The sequence below is a fragment of the Salvelinus namaycush genome, unplaced genomic scaffold (assembly GCF_016432855.1).
Source record: "Salvelinus namaycush isolate Seneca unplaced genomic scaffold, SaNama_1.0 Scaffold254, whole genome shotgun sequence".
In the NCBI taxonomy this organism is placed as follows: Eukaryota; Metazoa; Chordata; class Actinopteri; order Salmoniformes; family Salmonidae; genus Salvelinus; species Salvelinus namaycush.
Genome location: NW_024059386.1, coordinates 211,489 through 234,057, shown reverse-complemented (window position 1 = coordinate 234,057; position 22,569 = coordinate 211,489). Strand labels below are relative to the sequence as shown.

The window sequence follows — 22,569 nt, the reverse complement described above, 5'->3', positions numbered from 1 at the left end:
TACTCTGATAAACTGTAGTGTATATTCATTTATAAGACTTCTTTATAAAAAATAATTGTTCATTAGAAGGGACTGAGACCAAATTCAATTTTAAGACACTAGGGGTCAATGTTTTTAAATACCTCCTCTCCTTGGTAGACCAACATGCTCAATGCGTGTGTATATGAGTGTGTATTTGAGGGAGGAGATGGGATGGTTACCTTCAACAAAGTGAGCTGCTACTAGATAGTCAGTGTTCTTACACCTGATTGAGCTGCGGTGTTCAGCTCTGCATTGTTTTAATTGTCTTTTCGTTTGTCCTACGTTGGCTTTCCCACATGAACATGTGATGAGATAGATTACTACCTTTATCTTGCAAGAGATGATACCCCTAACAAGGATTTTTCCACCTGTATGTGGGTGACTGAAAAAGGGTGTTTTTGTAAAGCTATTGCACTGTGAACATGAGCCACATTTGTAGTTCCCATTTGGAATGGGTGTCAAGAGTGTCTGAGTGGGCTCAGGGAGCAGGTCAGATCTCACTAAGCTATCCCCATTATTGCGACCGCACTTATAGACCACCAGTGGGGGGTCCTTGAAGAGGTGTGCCGTTTTGTCTGATTGCAGAATATGCCAGGATTTTTCAGGATTGCTTTCATTTTCTCTGAACACTTGGTGTACTTAGTGCAAAAGACTTGTTTTTCTTCTTTGGTTTAGTTTTTAGCAATTCCTCTCTTGGTTTTTGAGATATTTTCATCGTTGCAGCATCAAGACTTTTTTCCTTGTAGCCTCTGATTTTGAATTTATTTTTCATTTTCTTAGCATTGCTGTCAAAATCTGACTGTTGGCAACAGATTCATTTAACCCTGCATAACTGGCTACATGGTAGACCATTCCTGAGGGGAAGGGGATGCATACTATCCCCACGTAGCAGGGTATTGAGGTCTGTTGGCTTTGTATACAGGTCTGTATGTAATGCATCATTCTCTTTGATGATCCATAAGTCCAGGTAGCTTAATTTTATCTCATCAGTCTGCATGGTGAATTTCAGATATTCAGAGCTCTCGTTTAGCAGAGTTTGGAATTAATTTAGTTCCTGCTGACTTCCTTCCCAGAGCACATAGACATCATCTTTGTATCTCTTCCATGAGAGGATTTTAGAGAGTAGGGGGTGTGTCTCTGTTTGTAAATGAGTGCTTCCTCAAATTGTTCCACATGCAGGTTCACATAGTTGGGGTCAAAGGGGGAGCCCATGGCTACACCCCGAATTTAAAGGAAAAAGTCTGACTCAAAGATGAAGTAGTTATTGGATAATACCAGTTCAGTGAGACGCAAGATGCAATCATTGGCTGGAGAAAGGGTAGGGTCTCTCTGTTGAAGGAAGTGTTGCAGTTTTACAAAATATAATTTAAAAGTTTGCATTAAGGTGTCTGTAATAGAATATACTTGTCAAAATGGATGTAGACATTAATAAATGCATTTCTATATCTTCCAAAATCTGTTTTACAATGGAGGAGGAGTAACAAAATGGCTGTGCAGTTGCTTCCAAACAGCGGCCCCTGTCAGTCATCTAGGGTTAATACATATCATTGGACTGATCTGAAAATATATCAGAACCTCCCTGATGCTGTCTTTTATGTTGCAGGTGTTTTGGCCTGTTTTGGTCAACGAGATTTGATCACCACAATGCCAGATAGACTGGATGGACTGACTGGCTCCTGTGTGCAAATCCCATGTTCATTTGATATTCCTGGCCAAAATAAGTATACATTTAACAGCACAATACTAACCTCTGGAATGTGGATTAAAGAAAGCCCATACTTTGGTGTGCGCCCGGACAGTGTGATATTTAACAGTAGTAAGATGGTCAACAGATATCAAGGGAAGATAACTGGAAACATGTCCCAGAAGAACTGCACCACAGTCCTCTTCAATGTAACCACCAGTTACACTAATAAATACTTCTTCAGGATTGAGAGTCAACCATTCCGTGCAACAGACACTGGAAAGTCTGTTGATATAGTTGTCAGAGGTAAGAGACAATTTAACTGTTTACCAACTTTTTTCCCCAGTTTATATTCCTTTCATCAAAGATAAGAGTAAAACAAGTGGACAGTTTAACTTTTAGTGTAAAATATATTTATCTACAATGTATTACAGATTTGCCTTCCAGTCCCATCATTACTGTCTCAGGTGAGGTGAAGGAAGGGACCCCTGTCAGTTTGAACTGCTCTGCTGTCGTTCCCTGTCCCGAACACCCCCCTGAGCTGACATGGACTCTCCCAACACAGTTTACACCTAAGAACCAACTGCAGGAGAATCCAGACCAAACCAAATCAGTTTTCTCCACGGTGACCTTCACTCCGTTGTACCTTCATCATGAGAAGAACATCACTTGTACTGCAGTCTACCCAGTAGGGGCAAGCAACAAGACAGCTGAACATAACATGATGCTTAATGTTTCATGTAAGATTTAATTACTGGTTCCTGTAAAATAGATCATTCTATCATGTTTTCACTGATGATTGTAATAGAGTGGTTTTGATGAGACTATTCAATATACCATATCAGATACATTCTAAATGAACCCCTCTCCTTCAGTCTCTCCTAAGGACACCTCGGCCTCCATCAGTCCAGCTGATTCAGTATTAGTGGGCAGCTGTGTTAATCTGAGCTGCAGCAGTACAGCCAACCCTCCTGTGACAACCTTCACCTGGTTCAAGATCAGTGGGGGTAATTTAACACAGGTAGCATCTGGACTGAGTTACTCCCTCAATGTGACGGTTGTTGATGGAGGACTGTACTTCTGTGAAGCAAGAAATAGTCACGGCTGTGGCAAGTCAAAGGAAGTGAGGCTAACTATTAAAGGTAAAACGGGCACGTCGGGCACAATCGTAGGTTAGATATACACTATATATTCAAAAGTATGTGGACACCCCTTCAAATGCGTGGATTCAGCTATTTAATGACATTGACATTAATGCCCATGATTTTGGAACGAGATGTTCGATGAGCAGGTGACCACATACTTTTGGTCGTGTAGTGTACATTGCTGATCTTTATGTGAGAAATGACCTAATATGTGCTGCATTTTCAGGGCAAGAAAAGACTGTTACCACAATGGTTTTTGGGATTGCAGCAGGAACTTTGGGGGTCCTGTTGCTTATCAGCCTGATCAGTGTTATTGGATGGTAAAAACTATTCCTGGCATCAATGCAAAACTATATTATTTCTGCTGTGTTTGTGCTTTTGCATATGAAAACCCTCACAGTGCATTCAGAAGGCCTTTCTAAATGTCTTCCAGGAGGAGAAACTCGAGGCTCCACGATGGACTTGAAAGGACGGACAATACACAGGGACAGGTGGGAATAAGGCTACACTTTCAAACCATCTACAAAGTGTATCTAAGGAAGTACTGAATTAATGCAGAAACTATCCAAAGCCATGAGGTTAACATCATTTTAGAGCAAGTTCAGGGGAGATGAACAAACCGAAAGCAATGCCACATCCTGTAAGAATATGGAATGATAACAGAATAGCTGTTGGACTTTGACAGTTTTTTCTTTAGATTGGAGCTCATTTGTTGACAAAATGAAATTCTTTACTCCAGTCAGTCTAATTTACATTTTCATTGACATCTCCTCAGTATGTGTTGTGTAACCTGCTGACCTTAGAGTTTTACACATGACTGAGCTTAGAGCTTTACACCTGTTCCTCTCTCTGTGTTCTCTCCACAGAACTCCCCGGTTGGGACAGTGTGTACTAACCAGGCCACAGCTGGAGAGGAACCAGAGGCACCTGCAGAAGACCAGCCTGAAGAGATCCACTACGGTGACATAGACTTCTCCAAACTACGACCCAAAGAGACCCCAGCTGCAGCCCAGGACAGGGTCCAGGGACAGGAGAGTGAGTACGCTGAAGTCAACGTGACCAGAAGAGGGGCCCAGGAACCACCACTTAACAACCTAGATCGACTTTATGCACAAGTGAATTAAAGAGGTGCATGTTAATTATTTTTCCAATGGGTATTAAGTGTTTTTATGTACAGTATTGTCATTGTGTATCAGTTTTCTATTTGTACTTTTGTTACATTTATAATTGTGTTCTTTTTGATTATCCTCATATTTGTAGAATTTGCTGGGATGAAAAGTGTTTAACTGTTACTGTAGTGTTGATATGATGATGTAGGCTACTCTTTATTTTAGACTATTTATTTTTAGTGTTGAGTTCACAGAGCATCTGTTCAATGGGTTCCAGTATAGAGGAACTGCTGAGTTCAACTAGCCTACTGAAGGCAGTTTAAAACCATATAAAGTCAATGATGACTGAGGAGAGAAGACATAGGTAGTTGAAGAGACAGTGGTCGGATACAGGAAGTTGGTGCAGTAAGTCTACATGGCGGCAGAATGGTGTTAACATCTACTAGTCACTGTTTCTCTGCATCTTTTGTGCAGTTACCAGAATAACAATATTATCTATTTTCAGTTTGTATCTATTTAGAAGTTATCGTGTCAGTTTTTATGTTGAGTGTTAAATCAAAGAAACAATTGAGACTGAATTTAAGGTTGTTTATTAATTGCCCTGTAATTAAAACCGTTACATTCAATTTCCATGAAATCTTTTGGTCTTTTTGGTCCAACATTTAACATATCTCATTAAAATGGATTAAATTGAGATTTTGTGTCACTGTTCTACACACAATGTGGAATTATGTTTTTAGACATAAAAATGAAAAGCTGAAAGTCAATATATATTCAACACCTTTTCTATGGCAAGCCTAAATAAGTTCAGGAGTAAAGATTTCCTTAACTAGTCACATGAGTTGCATGGATTCACTTTCTGTGCAATACTAGTGTTTAACATGATTTTTAATGACTACCTCATCTCTGTACCCAACACATACAATTTTCAGTAAGGTCCCTCGGTCAAGCAGCAACTTTCAAACAGATATAACCAGCTTTTCCATTGCCTCACAAAGAAGGGCACCTGTTGGTAGATGGGTAAAAATAAAATTAATCTGACATTGAATATCCCTTTGAGCTTAGTGAGTTTATTAATTACACTTTGGATGGTTTATCAATACACCCAATCACTACAAAGATACAGGCGTCCTTCCTAACTCAGTCCCCGGAGAGGAAAAACACAGAACAGGGATTTCACCCACAGGAGGTTGGTGGTACCTTAATTGGGGAGAACGTACTTGAGGTAATGGCTGGAGCAGAATAGGTGGAATGGTACCAAATACATCCAACACGTTTTCCATGTGTTTGATTCCATTTGCTCCGTTCCAGACATTATTATGAGTTGTCTTCCTCTCAGCAGTCTCCACTGATTTCAACATAAGGCCAGTGGTGACTTCAAAACCGTTACAGAGTTTAATGGCTGTGATTGGAGAAAATTGAGGATGGATCAACAACACGTTACTTACTCCATAATACGAACCTGAATGACAGACTGAAAAGAAGGAAACATGTACAGAATAAAAATATTTAAAAACATGCATTCTGTTTGCAATAAGGCACTAAAGTAAAACTGCAAAACATTTGGCCAAGAAATTCACTCTATGTCCAACACAACATATCGTTGAGTACCACTCTAAATATTTTCAAGCATGGTGATGGCTGCAATATGTTATGGGTATGCTTGTCATCAAGTTTTTTAGGATAAAAATAAATGAAATAGAGCTAAGCAAAAGCAAAACTCTAGAGAAAAACCTGGTTTAGTCTTCTTTTCAAAAGACACTGGGACACAAATTCACCTTTCAGAAGGACAATAACCTAAAACAAAAAGCCAAATATACACCAGTTGCTTACTATGACAACATTGAATGTTCCTGAGTGGCCTAATTACAGTTTGATCGGCTGAAAATCTATGACAAGACTTGAAAATGGCTGTCTAGCAATGATCAACAACCAATTTGAAAGAGCTTGAAGCATTTTTTAAAGAATAATGTGGAAATATTGTTCATTTCAGATGTGCAAAGCTCTTATAGACTTACCAAGATAGACTCACAGCTGTTTTTTATGTATTTTTATTTCACCTTTATTTAACCAGGTAGGCAAGTTGAGAGCAAGTTCTCATTTACAACTGCGACCTGGTCCAAGATAAAGCAAAGCAGTGTGACACAAACAACAACACAGAGTTACACATGGAATAAACAAACATCAGTCAATATTACAATAGAAAAAGTCTATATACAGTGTGTGCAAATGAGGTAGGATAAGACAGGTAATGCAATAAATAGGCCATAGTGGCGAAATAATTACAATATTGCAATTAAACACTGGAGTGATAGATGTGCAGAAGATGAGTGTGCAAGTAGAGATACTGGGGTGCAAAGGAGCAAAATAAATAACAGTATGGGGATGAGGTAATTGGATGGGCTATTTACAGATGGGCTATGTACAGGTGCAGTGATCTGTGAACTGCTCTGACAGCTGGTGCTTAAAGTTAGTGAGGGAGATATGATTCTCCAGCTTCAGTGATTTTTGCAGTTCGTTCCATTCATTGGCAGCAGAGAACTGGAAGGAGAGGCGGCCAAAGGAAGTATTGGCTTTGGGGGTGACCAGTGAGATATACCTGCTGGAGCGCGTGCTACGGGTGGGTGCTGCTATGGTGACCAGTGAGCTGAGATAAGGCGGGGCTTTACCTTGCAGAAACTTGTAGATGACCTGTAGCCAGTGGGTTTGGCGACGAGTATGAAGCGAGGGCCAGCCAACTGGAGCATACAGGTCGCAATGGTGAGTGGTATATGGGGCTTTGGTGACAAAACGGATGCCACTGTGATAGACTGCATCCAATTTGTGGGATAGAGTATGGAAGGTATTTTATCAATGACATTGACGAAGTTCCCCGCATCCAGTGCAGGCGGGAGGGATTGTTAATTGCGCTACCGAACTGCCCCTAATCAAAACGAAACAAAACGGCCTAAACCCAGCCGTCAGAAAACACAGAAAATTTAACTTTTTTCAATGTGTCAATCACTCTCGAGTCATCTGGGACCCACGAGCTAAGCCCAAGGGACTACTAGGGGGGCACTTGAACATTCGTAGTGTCATTCCAAAAAGTGATCAAATTCAACATCTACTCACAGACTCCAACCTTGACTTTCTCTGCCTCTCAGAGACATGGCTCCATAAAAACTCTCCATCTGCTGCTTTGATTGTGCCTAGCTACAATGTTTTCAGGAGAGACAGGACTGAAGGAAGAGGAGGGGGTGTGATGATTTACATTAAAGAACATATCCGATGTAAACAAATTGAGTGGTCATGTGATAATGAACTAGAATGTATTGGCCTGAACATTACACTGTCTCCCCAAATGTCTTTTACCCTCATTGGAATGTATAGGCCACCTTCCACCAAAAGTGTGTTTTTTTGATCAGTTTAATAACATGCTTAGGGAATGTGATTTTGGGAAAGAGGTCATCTTAATGGGAGATTTTAACATTAATTATGAAGACAAGTGTTGTAGGAAAACCCTCAAACGGATCACTAATACCTTTGACCTTACACAGCTAGTTAAAAGGCCAACCAGGGTGACTTATTGCTCTAAAACACATTGATTTGGTGTTCAGTAATAAACCAGAGAGAGTGACTAAATCATTCAATATGGTTACTGGGCTATCTGATCATAATCTGACACTTATAGCCAGAAAGCTGTCTAAGAGCAGGTTTAACCTCTCTACTGTTAGAAAGCCTGATCAACTAAGAATACCTAAGAGTGAATTAAGCTATTTTGAAAACGCAATTAAGGGAATTAACTGGAATGATCTCTTGTCCTATGCAGACGTGGAAGCTGATAGTCAAGTTTTTCTATCCACAATCCAGACTACATTAAATGGTTTCCTAAAGAAAATCAAATCCAAACCTGGCCAAAAGAGCACTCTTCCTTGGCTAAATGGAGAAATCTGGAAATTGATGAAAGAACGAGATTATTATCTAAAAATAGCCCTAAGATCCAAATTAGAGCATGACAGACGTAGGTTTACCATATTGAGAAATAAGGTGATGAAAGAAATCAGACAGGCCAAGGCAAACTTTTTTATTAACATAATTGGTGAAGCAAAGGGAAATTCTAAACTGATCTGGGAGAATCTAAAAAAGTTAACAGGGAAAGACCATAGTAACACTGCAAAAAGACCAGAAATCATGGTGAATAACAATCTAACACAGGATGCAGTCGAAATAGCAATAGCCTTCAATTCCTACTTTATTGACTCTGTCAGGGTACTGACACAGAACCCCTCCACTGGTTTCTTGGGCTCAGTGCTAGTAAATGATGCTCAACCTGTCTTCATCATAAGGGAGGTTTCTGAGTCAAAGGTGGACAAGGTGATTAGCTCACTAAAGAACTCTAAAGCCAAAGATGTGTTTGGGATGGACTCTACCTTTCTTAAAAACTACAAAGAGTCACTCATTGGCCCCATTACTAAGGTCACCAACACATCTATTGGTCTCGGGGTGTTTCCAAGGGTATGGAAGTCAGCCATAATAACGGCCATCTTTAAATCAGGCGACCCTGCTGACGTGAGTAACTACAGGCCCATTAGTATACTACCTGTGGTGTCAAAGGTTGTTGAAAAGTGTGTAGCAGAACAACTGATTGCCCACCTCAACAACAGCCCCTTCACATTACACTCCATGCAGTTTGGCTTCAGAGCGAAACACTCCACAGAAACGGCCAACTGCTTTCTTCTGGAAAATGTGAAGTCCAAGATGGACAAAGGGGGCGTTGTTGGGGCTGTGTTTCTGGACCTAAGTAAGGCTTTTGATACTGTTAACCATGAGATTCTCATCACAAAATTGTCCAAGTTCAACTTTTCCCCCGATGCCTTGAGATGGATGAAATCATACCTTGAAGGCAGAACTCAGTGTGTCAGAGTGAGCAATGAGCTGTCGCCCACTCTTAGTTATGATGTGGGCGTGCCCCAAGGGTCAATACTGGGGCCCCTCCTGTTCAGCCTGTACATTAATGATCTGCCTTCTGTCTGTACTGGGTCTGAAGTTCAAATGTATGCAGATGATACAGTGATATATGTGCATGCAAAGAGCAAACAACAAGCTGCACAAGAACTCACTACTGTAATGGTCCAGGTTACAAAGTGGCTCAGTGACTCGTGTTTGCATCTCAATGTGAAAAAAACTGTTTGCATGTTCTTCACAAAGAGGGCAACAGATGCTACTGAGCCAGATGTCTATGTGTCAGGGGAGAAGCTCCAGGTGGTATCTGATTTTAAGTACCTTGGCATCATACTTGATTCCAACCTCTCTTTTAAAAAGCATGTGAAAAAGGTAATTCAAATAACCAAATTCAACCTAGCTAATTTCCGATTTATACGAAATTGTTTGACTACAGAGGTAGCAAAACTGTACTTCAAATCTATGATACTCCCCCACTTAACATACTGCTTGACTAGTTGGGCCCAAGCTTGCTGTACAACAGTAAGACCTATTCAGTCTGTCTACAAACAGGCTCTCAAAGTGCTTGATAGGAAGCCCAATAGCCATCATCACTGTTACATCCTCAGAAAGCATGAGCTCCTGAGTTGGGAAAATCTTGTGCAATACACCGATGCATGTCTTGTATTCAAGATCCTAAATGGCTTGGCTCCCCCTCCACTCAGTATTTTTGTTAAACAGAAAACCCAAACATATGGCAGCAGATCCACAAGGTCTGCCATGAGAGGTGACTGTGTAGTTCCCCTAAGGAAAAACACCTTTAGTAAATCTGCTTTTTCTGTGAGAGCTTCCCATGTCTGGAAAACACTACCATCAGACACACATAACTGCACCACATATCACACTTTCACAAAATGCTTGAAGACATGGCTAAAGGTCAATCAGATTTGTGAACATGGTCCCTAGCTGTGTGTTGCCGCTTTCCATGTCTGTTGTCTGTAGGTGTGAGGTGTGGAAACACTTTGTTGCTTTCATGAATTTTGTCTTGCTGCTTTTTGTTCTATGTTGCTCTGTCTGTATGCTACGTCTTGCTTGTCCTATGTTGCTATGTCTGTATGCTATGTCTTGTTCTATGTTGCTATTGTCTATATTGTAATTGTTTTTAATAACCTGCCCAGGGACTGCGGTTGAAAATTAGCCGGCTGGCTAAAACCGGCACTTTTACTGAAACGTTGATTAATGTGCACTGTCCCTGTAAAAATAAATTCAAACTCAAACTCAAGTCGAAGATCAGTAGGATGGTCAGTTTTACAAGGGTATGTTAGGCAGCATGAGTGAAGGATGCTTTGTTGCGAAATAGGAAGCCGATTCTAGATTTAATTTTGGATTGGAGATGTTTAATGTGAGTCTGGAAGGAGAGTTTACAGTCTAACCAGACACCTAGGTATTTGTAGTTGTCCACATATTCTAGGTCAGAACCATCCAGAGTAGTGATGCTGGTTAGAGTTGCCCTGCCCTATACAAAACACTCACAAAATTTGAGTTTGCTATTCACAAGAAGCATTGCCTGATGTGAACCGTACCTCGAAAAAAAGAGATCACAGAAGACCTAAGATTAAGAATTGTTCACTTGCATAAATCTGGAAAGGGTTACAAAAGTATCTCTAAAAGCCTTGATGTTCCTTAGTCCACGGTAAGACGAATTGTCTATAAATGGAGAAAGTTCAGCAATGTTGCTACTCTCCCTAGGACTGGCCTTCCTGCATAGATGACTGCAAGAGCACAGTGCAGAATGCTCAATGAGGTTAAGAAGAATCCTAGAGTGTCAGCTAAAGACTTACAGCAATCTCTGGAACATGCTAACATCTCTGTTGACAACGATATGTAAAACACTGAACAAAAATGGTGTTCATGGGAGGACACCACAGAAGAAGCCACTGCTGTCCAAAAAGAAAACATTGCTGCATGTCTAAAGTTCACAAAAGAGCACCTGGATGTTTCCCAGCGCTACTGGCAAAATATTCTGTGGACAGATTAAACTAAAGTTGAGTTGTTTGAAAGGAACACACAACACTATGTGTGGAGAAAAAAAGGCACAGCACACAAACATAAAAGCCTCTGCAACTGTAAATTATGGTGGAGGGAGCATCATGGTTTGGGTCTGCTTTGCTTCCACAGGGCCTGGACAGCATGCTATCATCGACGGAAAAATGAATTCCCAAGTTTATCAAGACTTTTTGCAGCAGAATGTAAGGCTATCTGTCCGCCAATTGAAAGTCAACAGAAGTTGAGTGATGCAACAGGACAACAACCCAAAACACAGAAGTAAATCAACAACAGAATGGCTTCAACAGAAGAAAATACGCCTTCTGGAGTGACCCAGTCAGAGTCCTGACCTCAACCCGATTGCGATGCAGTGGCATGACCTCAAGAGAACAGTTCACACCAGACATCACAAGAATATTGCTGAACTGAAACAGTTCAGTACTACAGAAAACGTTTGGTTGAGGTTATTGCTTCCAAAAGAGGGTAAACCAGTTATAAAATCCAAAGGTTCACATGCTTTTCCCACCCTGCACTGTGAATGTTTACTCGTGTTTTCAATAATAGACGTGAAAACGTATAATTGTTTGTGTTGTTAGTTTAAGCAGACTGTGTTTGTCTGTTGTTGTGACTTAGATGAAGATCAGATCAAATTGTATGACCAATTTAAGCAGAATTCCAGGTAATTCCAAAGGGTTCATATACTTTTTCTTGCCACTGTAAGCTCAGGGTACCAAATGCTGTCTTCCAACCCTGGTTAGGAGAGCATTTTCCTTAACCATATCCCTTTTAACTAACCTATTTTTATTTATTTTATTTAACCTTTATATAACTAGGCAAGTCAGTTAAGAACAAATTCTTATTTACAACAACGGTCTCCCCGGCCAAACCTGGACAACATTGGGTCAATTTTGCGCCTCCCTACGGGACTCCATATCACAGTCAGATGTGATGCAGCCTGGATTCAAACCAGGTAATGTAGTGAATCCTCTAGCACTGAGATGCTGTGCCTTAGACCGCTGCGCCACTCGGGAGCCCTAAGCATTAACCTCAGTCTCCAAACATGCTACATTAAAAAGTCAATTCCGTATCCAAGTGGAGTGAAAAGAGTGTCTCTGTGGCTTCCAGCCCATCAGGATCCTCTTTGCAAATAGACTTGAAAGAGGAAGTTGGTGTAGTAGAAGTTGAGTGGTGTGTGAGAATCAGTCAGATACAATTACAGTTACTCTGTTTCATACCAAGTCTGTTTTTCATGTTGAAACATAATGTGACAACCATATGTTTTGTATCAAACTCGAATTTAAAAAATGTAACTCTTGAATAAATGAATAGTGGATTTTGGTTGATGATTTAACTATATGTTTAAATCCCACACACATTCCCATTCAGGCTGGGAGATAGAGGAGAGGGAGATGCTAATAATGCAGAAAGTTTCATTTGTTTAATTTATTGTGTTTATTGTGTTATTTTGCAGTAACTTTTATTGTAATTAAGAATAGAATATATTTCTAAATTCATTATTGTGGATTCTACCATGATCATGGTCCTGGATGAATTGTGAAACATTATGAGTGAGAAATATCATATATCACCCCCCCCCCCCCCCCCAAAATGCTAACTTCCTCTGCCATTGCAAAGGTGAGAGGTTAGCATGTCCTGGGGGTATGACATTTGTGCATCTGTGAACAAAAGAGAAGAGAAGTCGTTGATAAGGTCAATCATGAATCAATCAGGTTTAATACAAGTTGCAACAGGGAGACAACATCCAGTATAGAAGCAGAGACAATGTCTGATTGGCCTCTTGGAGACAGACCCTTTATATCCTAATCAGACCAACAATTGTTCTGTAAACACCATCCTCTTGGAGACAGATCCTTTATATCCTAATCAGACCAACAATTGTTCTGTAAACACCATCCTCTTGAAGACAGATCCTTTATATCCTAATCAGACCAACAAATGTTCTGTAAACACCAGCCTGAGAGGCTTGTAGGAAGTCAAAACCAAAGGCAGTGGCTTTGTTAACTACTACAGAATCAGTATTTCACAGAATACAATAACAATCAGCGTGTCCTCGGTCCTTGTACTTCCAGTCTGTCGTCAATCACTATCAACAGTTATGAATTGAATCCGTAACATACAGCATTGAGTCTAGTGACCATCAACCCAAGTGTTCCAAACAGCACACTGGAAATCATGTTACAGAAAGGTCAAATATATAAATATGCTGAACATTATATGAATCACTCTAAACTGAATCTGAACTTAACTCATCTTAAATATCCCCATTACATGTCTATTTTTCATGTGTGTATTGTTGGGAGCTATTTTGTGTCCGTTTTTATTTTGAGTGTTGTTCAAGAGACACACATGAGGCTGCATTTGAGGTTGTTCATTAATTGCACTGTAATAAAAACCCACCTGCTGGGTAAAGTATGTCCTCAGCTCCTGGGTCTCCTTCTCCCAGAAGGCCTTGTGCAGGTCAAACAGGGTTTAGAATAGAAGGGATACAGCTTTTGGCAAAATGAACTTTTCTTAGCAAATGTAGGAGAACTCGTTCAACAGGTTGGGAGAATTAACGTAGCAGGTTAGGATAATTGATTAAGGTAAGAAAAAGGGTTAGGGTTAGCTAAAATAAAACGAAATCAACTTAAGAACGTCAATTTGACAAAAGCTGTTTCCCATCTAGACATGACCGTCGGGGAGGTACTAATTGCCCTGCAGGTCGATGGCTCCCTCTTGTGGCTCTCAGCTCACCATGCTCTTCTTGGCAGATAGAAGTGACGTAATGAAAGAGGAAGTGGGTGCAGGAGAAATGGAGGAGTGTGTGATAATCCATAAATTACAATTACAGTCACTCTGTTTCTGACAAAGTCTGTTTTTCGTGTTGAAAGATAATGTGAGAACCGGGTATCTTTTACTGAACTCAAATTTAACTAGGTAAGTTGGATGGAAGCAAGTTGGATGGAAGCAAGTTGGATGGAAGCAAGTTGGATGGATTTTGGTTCATGATTTAGCTACATTTTTTTTAAATCCTGGGAGATAGAGGAGAGGGAGATGGTTATATTGCTTAAAGTTTCTGTTGTTGTACCAAGGGTGGACTTGATTATTTGGGGGCCTGTAACACAATGCTGTTAAGGGGTCCCCTTCCCAATAAAAGGGTTATTTACCCCCCACCCCCACACATACATTAACTGCAATGAATATTATAATCCCACAATGAAAATATATTGTGTATAAGTGTCCATTTCGGGCAGTAATGAAATGTATAGGCCACAAAAAGCTGTTGAGTCAGTGGCTGACCCACACAATGTGTTAAGAATCAGTCAGTGGGCAGCTGGGCTCCATTTCATTTGAAACTGGTGAAACATGACTAAGGCCACCTCTGCAATGTTTCAAGTGACTGAAACTAATTGTTCTGGAGTAGAAGGTTCATTAGAAAATGACAATGTTCTAAACACTTAAATTAGCATACCATGTTTTCACAACTGATGTTGACACCCAGCACATAGACTATTCAACATCCTGTTATATAAATGCACTTATTAGGAAGTATGTCACTGATGAGATGTGAGATGTGCCACATGATTTTCAGCACTTTAGTTTGTCAGAACAAACTATGGGTGTGTGACAGTGTCTCCCGTGGACCGTTTACATCATTGTAAGGCAAGTGACAACTACTTCACTATCTTATCTTCATATTTTAATGTTCACACTAAATGAAGGAAATGAATTACAAGTAATGAGATTCAAAACGTTCAATGTACGGCTGTTAGTTCATGTATTAGCTTAACAACTTTAGTACCTACGTGATGTATGGACTAAAGCTTCAATGTGATACAGTACGTGTCATGTGACTTACTATACCAGGAAGTGTATGTTTGTACTGTTTCAGGTGATCAGTAGTGTGTGAGTTCTCACATGGCTTGTTCTGAGAACATGTTTTTTCTCATTGTCCTCTTTATGTCAGGTGAATCTTCCACACAACAACAACTAGTTATGAATCAGACAGAGGAATAACCACAAGTCATTATATTTTATGGGATGCGCTATATTCCAGCTGTTTAACTGTGTAGAAAAGTGTGAGGTTAATTCCTGATTAGTGCAGTTTAAAAGTCTAGATTCAAACAGTGCTGTGAAATGTTTTTGCCCGCTTTCAAATTTGTTCTACTTTTGCATATTTTTGCTAGTAAATGTTTGATATTATATCAGATATTCAATCAAAGCTAATATTAGATAAATGGAACCTGAGTGAACAAATAACACAACAATGACATACTTATTTCATTTATTTCTTAAACAAAGTTATGCAACACCCAATGTCCCTGTGTGAAAAAGTAATTGCCCCCTAACTCTCAATGACTCGTTGTGCCAACTTTAGCTACATAGACTCCAACCATACACTTCCTGTTTTTGTTGATTAGTCTCTCACATCGCTGTGGAGGAATTTTGGCCCAATCTCCCATGCAGAACTGCTTTATCTCAGCAACAGTTGTGGGTTTTCAAGCATGAACTGTCACAATATCTCATTTGGGATTAGGTCTGGACATTGACTAAGCCATTCCAAAACTTTAAATTTGTTGCTTTTATTACATTTTCATGTAGATTATGTGTTTTGGAATGGTGGCACAACCAGTTATTGAGAGTAAGGGGGCAATTACTTTTTCACACAGGGGAATTGGGTGTTGCATAACTTTGTTAATTCAATAAATAAAATAACAATACTGTAACGGCTGTTGGAAGGAGAGGACCAAGGTGCAGCGTGGTACGTGTCCATATTTATTTAATGAACACAGAAATAACAAAAATAACAAAAATAACGACCGAAACAGTTCTGGCTGGTGCAGACACACAACAGAAAACAACTACCCACAAAACACAGGTGGGATGAGGGTACCTAAGTATGGTTCTCAATCAGAGACAACGATAGACAGCTGCCTCTGATTGAGAACCACACTCGGCCAAACACTCGGCCAAACACATAGAAATATAACACATAGAACAAAAACATAGAAAGCCCACCCCAACCCAACCAACTCACTGACCAAACCAAAATAGAGACATAACAAAGGAACTAAGGTCAGGGCGTGACAGTACCCCCCCCCCCCCCCCCCCAAAGGTGCGGACTCCGGCCGTAAAACCTGAACCTATAGGGGAGGGTCTGGGTGGGCATTTCACCGCGGTGGCGGCTCTGGTGCAGTACGTAGACCCCGCTCCACCTCTGGCTTGGCCCACTTAGGTGGCGCCTCTAGAGCGAGAACCCTCGCCACCGACCCCGGACTGGGGACCCTCGCAGCGGGCCCCGGACAGGAGGGCAACTCTGGCAGCTCCGGACAGGAGGGCGACTCTGGCAGCTCCGGACAGGAGGGCGACTCTGGCAGCTCCGGACAGGGGGGCGACTCTGGCAGCTCCGGACAGGAGGGAGACTCTGGCAGCTCCGGACAGGAGGGCGACTCTGGCAGCTCCGGACAGGAGGGAGACTCTGGCAGCTCCGGACAGGAGGGAGACTCTGGCAGCTCCGGACAGGAGGGAGACTCTGGCAGCTCCGGACAGGAGGGAGACTCTGGCAGCTCCGGACAGGAGGGAGACTCTGGCAGCTCCGGACAGGAGGGAGACTCTGGCAGCTCCGGACAGGAGGCCGTCTCTGGAGGCTTCGTGCCATGTCTCACCCCTGGAGGCTTCTTGCCATGGATCATCACTGGAGGCTTCGTGCCATGGATCATCACTGGAGGCTTCGTGCCATGGATCATCACTGGAGGCTTCGTGCCATGGATCATCACTGGAGGCTTCGTGCCATGGATCATCACTGGAGGCTTCTTGCCATGGATCATCACTGGAGGCTTCGTGCCATGGATCATCACTGGAGGCTTCGTGCCATGGATCATCACTGGAGGCTTCTTGCCATGGATCATCACTGGAGGCTTCTTGCCATGGATCATCACTGGAGGCTTCTTGCCATGGATCCTCACTGGAGGCTTCTTGCCATGGATCATCACTGGAATGGAGAGACACACAGGAGGCCTGGCTCTGGGAGAAGGCACAGGACTCACCAGGCTGGGGAGACATGCAGGAGGGTTAGGGCTTAGCATAGGCACAGGACTCACCAGGCTGGGGAGACATGCAGGAGGCCTCTTCCTTGGCCGAGGCACTGGATACACTGGGCCGTGGAGGCGCACTGGCGGTCTCGAGCGCAGATCTGGCCCCGCCCGTTCTGGCTGGATGCCAGCTTCCACCCGGCAAATGCGGGACGCTGGCACCGAGCACACCGGGCTGTGGATGCTCGGCCGAGACACCGTGCGCATCACCCCATAGCACGGGGCCTGACCAGTCACGTGCTCGCCCCGGTAAGAACGGGAAGTGGGCTCAGGTCTCCAACCTCCAACCTGAGCCCTCCCCCCACAAAAAATAGTGGGCTGCCTCTCGGGCTTCCTTGCCAGCCGTGTTCCCTCGTACCGCTGGTTCCCTTCTCCTGCTGCCTCTGCTCTCCTGGCTGCCTCCACCTCTTCCCATGGGAGGCGATCCCTTCCAGCCAGGATCTCCTCCCATGTGTAGGATCCCTTCCCGTCCAGAATGTCCTCCCATGTCCATTCCTCCTTTTTTTCCACGCTGCTTGGTCCGTTGGTGGTGGGTAGTTCTGTAACGGCTGTTGGAAGAAGAAGGTGAGGACCAAGATGCAGCGTGATACGTGTTCATATTATTTATTCGAAACTGAACACTAAATACAAAATAACAAAAGGAATAACCGAAACAGTTTTGACAGGTGATACAAACACTACACAGAACATAACTACCCACAAACACAGGTGAGAACCATAGTTAGGTAGCTTGTTCCCACCTGTGTTTGCAAACCATGGCTACGTTCCAAGCAATGGGAACCTCCCCAGAAAGGAGAGACAGGTTAAAAAGGTCGGAGATAGGCTTGGCGATGATAGGGGCAGCAACCTTAAAGAAGAAAGGGTGTACATTTTGAGGGTAATTAGAATGAAATGAGTGAAACTGTTAAAAGACAATAGTTAATTGTTCATAAGAAGGGCCTGAGATCAAAGTCAATATTCAGACCACTAGGGGTCAATGTTTTAAAAAAGCATATATACAGTAGGCTTCCCTCTGTAGTAGTAGGACCTCCATGTTACCTCCACTCCTTGGTAGACCAACATGCTCAATGCGTGTGTAAATGAGTGTGTTTTTGAGGGAGGAGATGGGATGGTTAGCTTCAACAAAGTGAGCTGCTACTAGATAATCAGTGTTCTTACACCTGATTGAGCTGTGGTGTTCAGCTCTGCATTGTTTTAATTGTCTTTTCGTTTGTCCTACGTTGGCTTTCCCACATGAACATGTGATGAGATAGATCACTACCTTTATCTTGCAAGAGATGATACCCCTAACAGGGATTTTTCCACCTGTATGTGGGTGTCTATAGAAGGATGTTTTTGTAAAGCTATTGCACTGTGAGCATGAGCCACATTTGTAGTTCCCATTTGGAATGGGTGTCAAGAGTGTCTGAGTGGGCTCAGGGGGCAGGTCAGATCTCACTAAGCTATCCGCAATATTGCGACCACACTTATAGACCACCAGTGGGGGGTCCTTGAAGAGGTGTGCAATTTTGTTGTCTGATTGCAGAATATGCCAGTGCTTCTTCAGGATTGCTTTCATTTTCTCTGAACACTTGGTGTACTTAGTGCAAAAAACTGTTGCGTTGTTTTTCTTCTTTGGTTTAGTTTTTGCAAATCCTCTCTTGGTTTTTGAGATATTTTCATCATTGCAGCATCAAGCGTTTTTTCATTGTAGCCTTGAATTTTGAATGTATTTTTCGTTTTCTTAGCATTGCTGTCAAAGTCTGACTGTTGGCAACAGATTCATTTAACCCTGCATAACTGGCTATATGGTAGACCATTCCTGAGGGGAAGGGGATGCATACTATCCCCACGTAGCAGGGTATTGAGGTCTGTTGGCTTTGTATACAAGTCTGTATGTAATGCATCTTTCTCTTTGATGATCCAAAAGTCCAGGTAGTTAAATTTTCTCTCATCAGTCTGCATGGTGAATTTGAGATATTCAAAGCTCTCGTTTAGCAGAGTTTGGAATTAATTTAGTTCCTGCTGACTTCCTTCCCAGAGCACAAAGACATCATCTATGTTTATATTCCATGAGAGAATTTTAGAAAGTAGGGGGTGTGTCTCTATGTTTTGTAAATGAGTGCTTCCTCAAATTGTTCAACATACAGGTTCACATAGTTGGGGGCAAAGGGGGAGCCCATGGCTACACAATTTGAAGGAAAAACTCTGACTCAATGATAAATTAGTTATTGGATAATACCAGTTCAGTGAGATGCAAGATGCAATCATTGGCTGGAGAAAGGGTAGGGTCTCTCTGTTGAATGAAGTGTTGCAGTTTTACAAAATATAATTTAAAAGTTTGCATTAAGGTGTCTGTAATAGAATATACTTGTCAAAATGGATGTAGACATTAATACATGCATTTCTATAGCTTTTACAATGGAGGAGGACTAGCTAGATGGCTGTGCAATGGCTTCCAAACAGCGGCCCCTGTCAGTCATCTAGGTTTAAAACATATCATTGGACTGAACCGAAAATATATCAGAACCTCCCTGATGTTGACTTTCATGTTGCAGGTGTTTTGGCCTGTTTTGGTCATCGAGGTTTGATCGCCACAATGCCAAATAAACTGGATGTACTGACTGGCTCCTGTATGCAAATCCCATGTTCATTTGACATTCCTCACCAAAATAAGTATACATTTAACAGCACAATACATACCTCTGGAGTGTGGATGAAAGAAATCCTATACTTTGATCTGCATCCGGACAGTGTGATATTTAACAGTAGTGAGACGGTCAACAGATATCAAGGGAAGATAACTGGAAACATGTCCCAGAAGAACTGTACCACAGTCTTCCTCAATGTAACCACCAGTTACACTAATAGATACTTCTTCAGGATTGAGAGTCAACCATTCCGTGCAACAGACATTGGAAAGTCTGTTGATATAGTTGTTAGAGGTAAGAGACAATTCAACTTATAACCAACAATTTTTTCCAGTTTATATTCCTTGCATCAAACATAAGAGTAGAACAAGTGGACAGTTTAACTATTTGTGTAAAATATCTTTATCTACAATGTATTACAGATTTTCCTTCCAGTCCCATCCTTACTGTCTCAGGTGAGGTGAAGGAAGGGACCCCTGTCAGTTTTAACTGCTCTGCTGTCGCTCCCTGTCCTGAACACCCCCCTGAGCTGACATGGACTCTCCCAACACAGTTCACAACTGAGAACCAACTGCAGGAGAATCCAGACCAAACCAAATCAGTTCTCTCCACGGTGACCTTCACTCCATCATACCTTCATCATGAGAAGAACATCACTTGTACTGCAGTCTACCCAGTAGGGGCAAGCAACAAGACAGCTGAACATAACATGATGCTTAACGTTTCATGTAAGATTTAGTCACCGGTTCCTGAAGAATAGATCATTCTATCATGTTTTCACTGATGATTGTAATAGTGGTTTTGATGAGACTATTCAATATACCATATCAGATACATTCTAAATGAACCCCTCTCCTTCAGTCTCTCCTAAGGACACCTCGGCCTCCATCAGTCCAGCTGATCCAGTATTAGTGGGCAGCTGTGTTAATCTGACCTGCAGCAGTACAGCCAACCCTCCTGTGACATCCTTCACCTGGTTCCAGATCTGTGGGGGTAAACCAGCACAGGTAGCATCTGGACAGAGTTACACCCTCAATGTGACTATTCGTGATGGAGAACTATACTACTGTGAAGCAAGAAATAGTCACGGCTATGGGAAGTCAAAGGAAGTGCAGCTGGCTATTAAAGGTAGACGCATTGGCACATTCAAAATGGCACAACATTAAGAATATTATAGATATAGATAGATATACAGTAGAAGAGATATACTTGTTTTGTGGAACAGACCAGATAAAGCATGCCTGCTAAATGTATCTAGGTATGATACATCTGTAGGATCTTAATTTGATCACTATTTTGTTGCAGAGAAGTTTATTGCATTGTGGGAAATGCAGATAAGCTTTGATTTACATAAATTCACCAAGAACATGCACTAAAACGTGGTTATATTAACAGTATTGCACTTTTCATGTAGCCTTATTTTGTCCAGCTAATAGCCTCACCTTCAATGGAACAACATTACGGAGGAAACATTCAAATCCTTTTGCTGCAGGATTATTTCGCTGCAACAATACTGGCTAAATTAAGATCTTACATCTGTACATCTACAGTATATGTGTAATTTGTAATGTTAGACAATGTGCAAAATGTTTCCTCTTTTAGGAACAGATGATCATAATATGTGCTTTGTTTACAGGGCAAGAAGAGCCTGTTAACCCAAAGGTTTATGAGATTGTAGGAAAAACCTTGGGGTTGCTTTTCCTTTTCAGCCTGATCGTATTCTTTGCATGGTAAAAAGATATTCCCAGCCTCAATTTTAACATATTTATCATGCTGATTGTGCTTTTGTATATGAAAACCTAAATTATGTCAAAAGACCTTTATTCTTGTCTTCCAGGAGGAGGAGAACATCTAGACTCCCCAGTGGGTTTGACATGACAGACCGTTCACAGGGACTGGTGGGAATGTTAGAATAAACTTTTAAAACCCATCTAGAATGTGTGTTTAAGGAAGAATTGAATGAATACTGTGTTGTGTAACCAACTGTAACTATGAAGTCATTATTCTTCTGAAGTGTCGGTCCTGACAACTGTTCCTTTCTCTGTGTTCTCTCCACAGAACTCCCCGGCTGGGACAGTGTGCTCTAACCAGGCCACGGTCGGTAGAGGGAACCAGTAAACACCACTTAACCTAGATGGTCTTTAAGCACAAGTCAATAAAATAGGTGCATTTTAAGTATTTAGCCAATGGGTATTAAGTGTTTTTGTGTACAGTATTGTCATTGTGTATTCGTTTTATAATGATACTTTTGTTACATTTATAATTGTGTTCTCTTTGAATATCTGAATATTTGTAGAATTTGCTGGGGGAAAAGTGTTTAACTGTTAATGTAGTGGTGATACGATGATGTAGGCTACTCTTTATTTTAGACCATTTATTTTTAGTGTTGAGTTCACAGAGCATCTGTTTAATGGGTTCCAGTATAGAGGACCTGCTGAGTTCAACTAGCCTACTGAAGGCAGTTTAAGACCATATAAAGTCAATGATGACTGAGGAGAGAAGACACAGTTAGAGAGACAGTAGTCTGATACAAGACAGGAAGTTGGTGCAGGAAGTCTACATGATGGCAGAATGGTGTTAACATCTACTAGTCACTGTTTCTCTGCATCTTTTGTGCAGTTCCCAGAATAACAATATTATATATTTTCAGTTTATATCTATTTAGAAGTTGTTGTGTCAGTTTTTATGTTGAATGTTAAATCAAAGAAACAATTGAGACGGAATATAAGGTTGTTTATTAATGTAACATTTTACATTCCTCATTAAAATTGATTAAATTGAGATTTTGTGTTACTGGCCTACACACAATTCCTCATAATGTGAATTATGTTTTTAGACAAGAACAAGAAGTCTAAAAATAAAGAAGTATTTAACCCCTGTCTTATGGTAAGCCTAAATCATTTCAGGAGTAAAGATTTTCTT

General features: G+C 41.4%; 1 protein-coding gene across 1 annotated transcript; it reads left to right on the top strand.

Annotated features, from left to right (window-relative positions):
* Positions 1 to 1,665: 1,665 nt before the first annotated feature.
* Positions 1,666 to 21,765, top strand: LOC120039113 (myelin-associated glycoprotein-like). The gene is made up of 5 exons (XM_038984639.1): positions 1,666 to 2,011; positions 2,140 to 2,445; positions 2,581 to 2,828; positions 3,717 to 3,965; positions 21,706 to 21,765. The coding sequence occupies exons 1-5, from the start codon at positions 1,666 to 1,668 to the stop codon at positions 21,763 to 21,765; spliced, it is 1,209 nt and encodes a 402-aa protein (XP_038840567.1).
* The last annotated feature ends 804 nt before the right edge of the window (positions 21,766 to 22,569 follow it).

Coding starts and splice junctions, on each gene's coding strand:
- LOC120039113 (XM_038984639.1), top strand. CDS start 1,666: ATGCCAGATAGACTGGATGGACTGACTGGCTCCTGTGTGCAAATCCCA. Junction 2,446..2,580: donor CATGATGCTTAATGTTTCAT/GTAAGATTTAAT, acceptor CCTCTCCTTCAG/TCTCTCCTAAGGACACCTCG. Junction 3,966..21,705: donor TAGATCGACTTTATGCACAA/GTGAATTAAAGA, acceptor TTCTCTCCACAG/AACTCCCCGGCTGGGACAGT.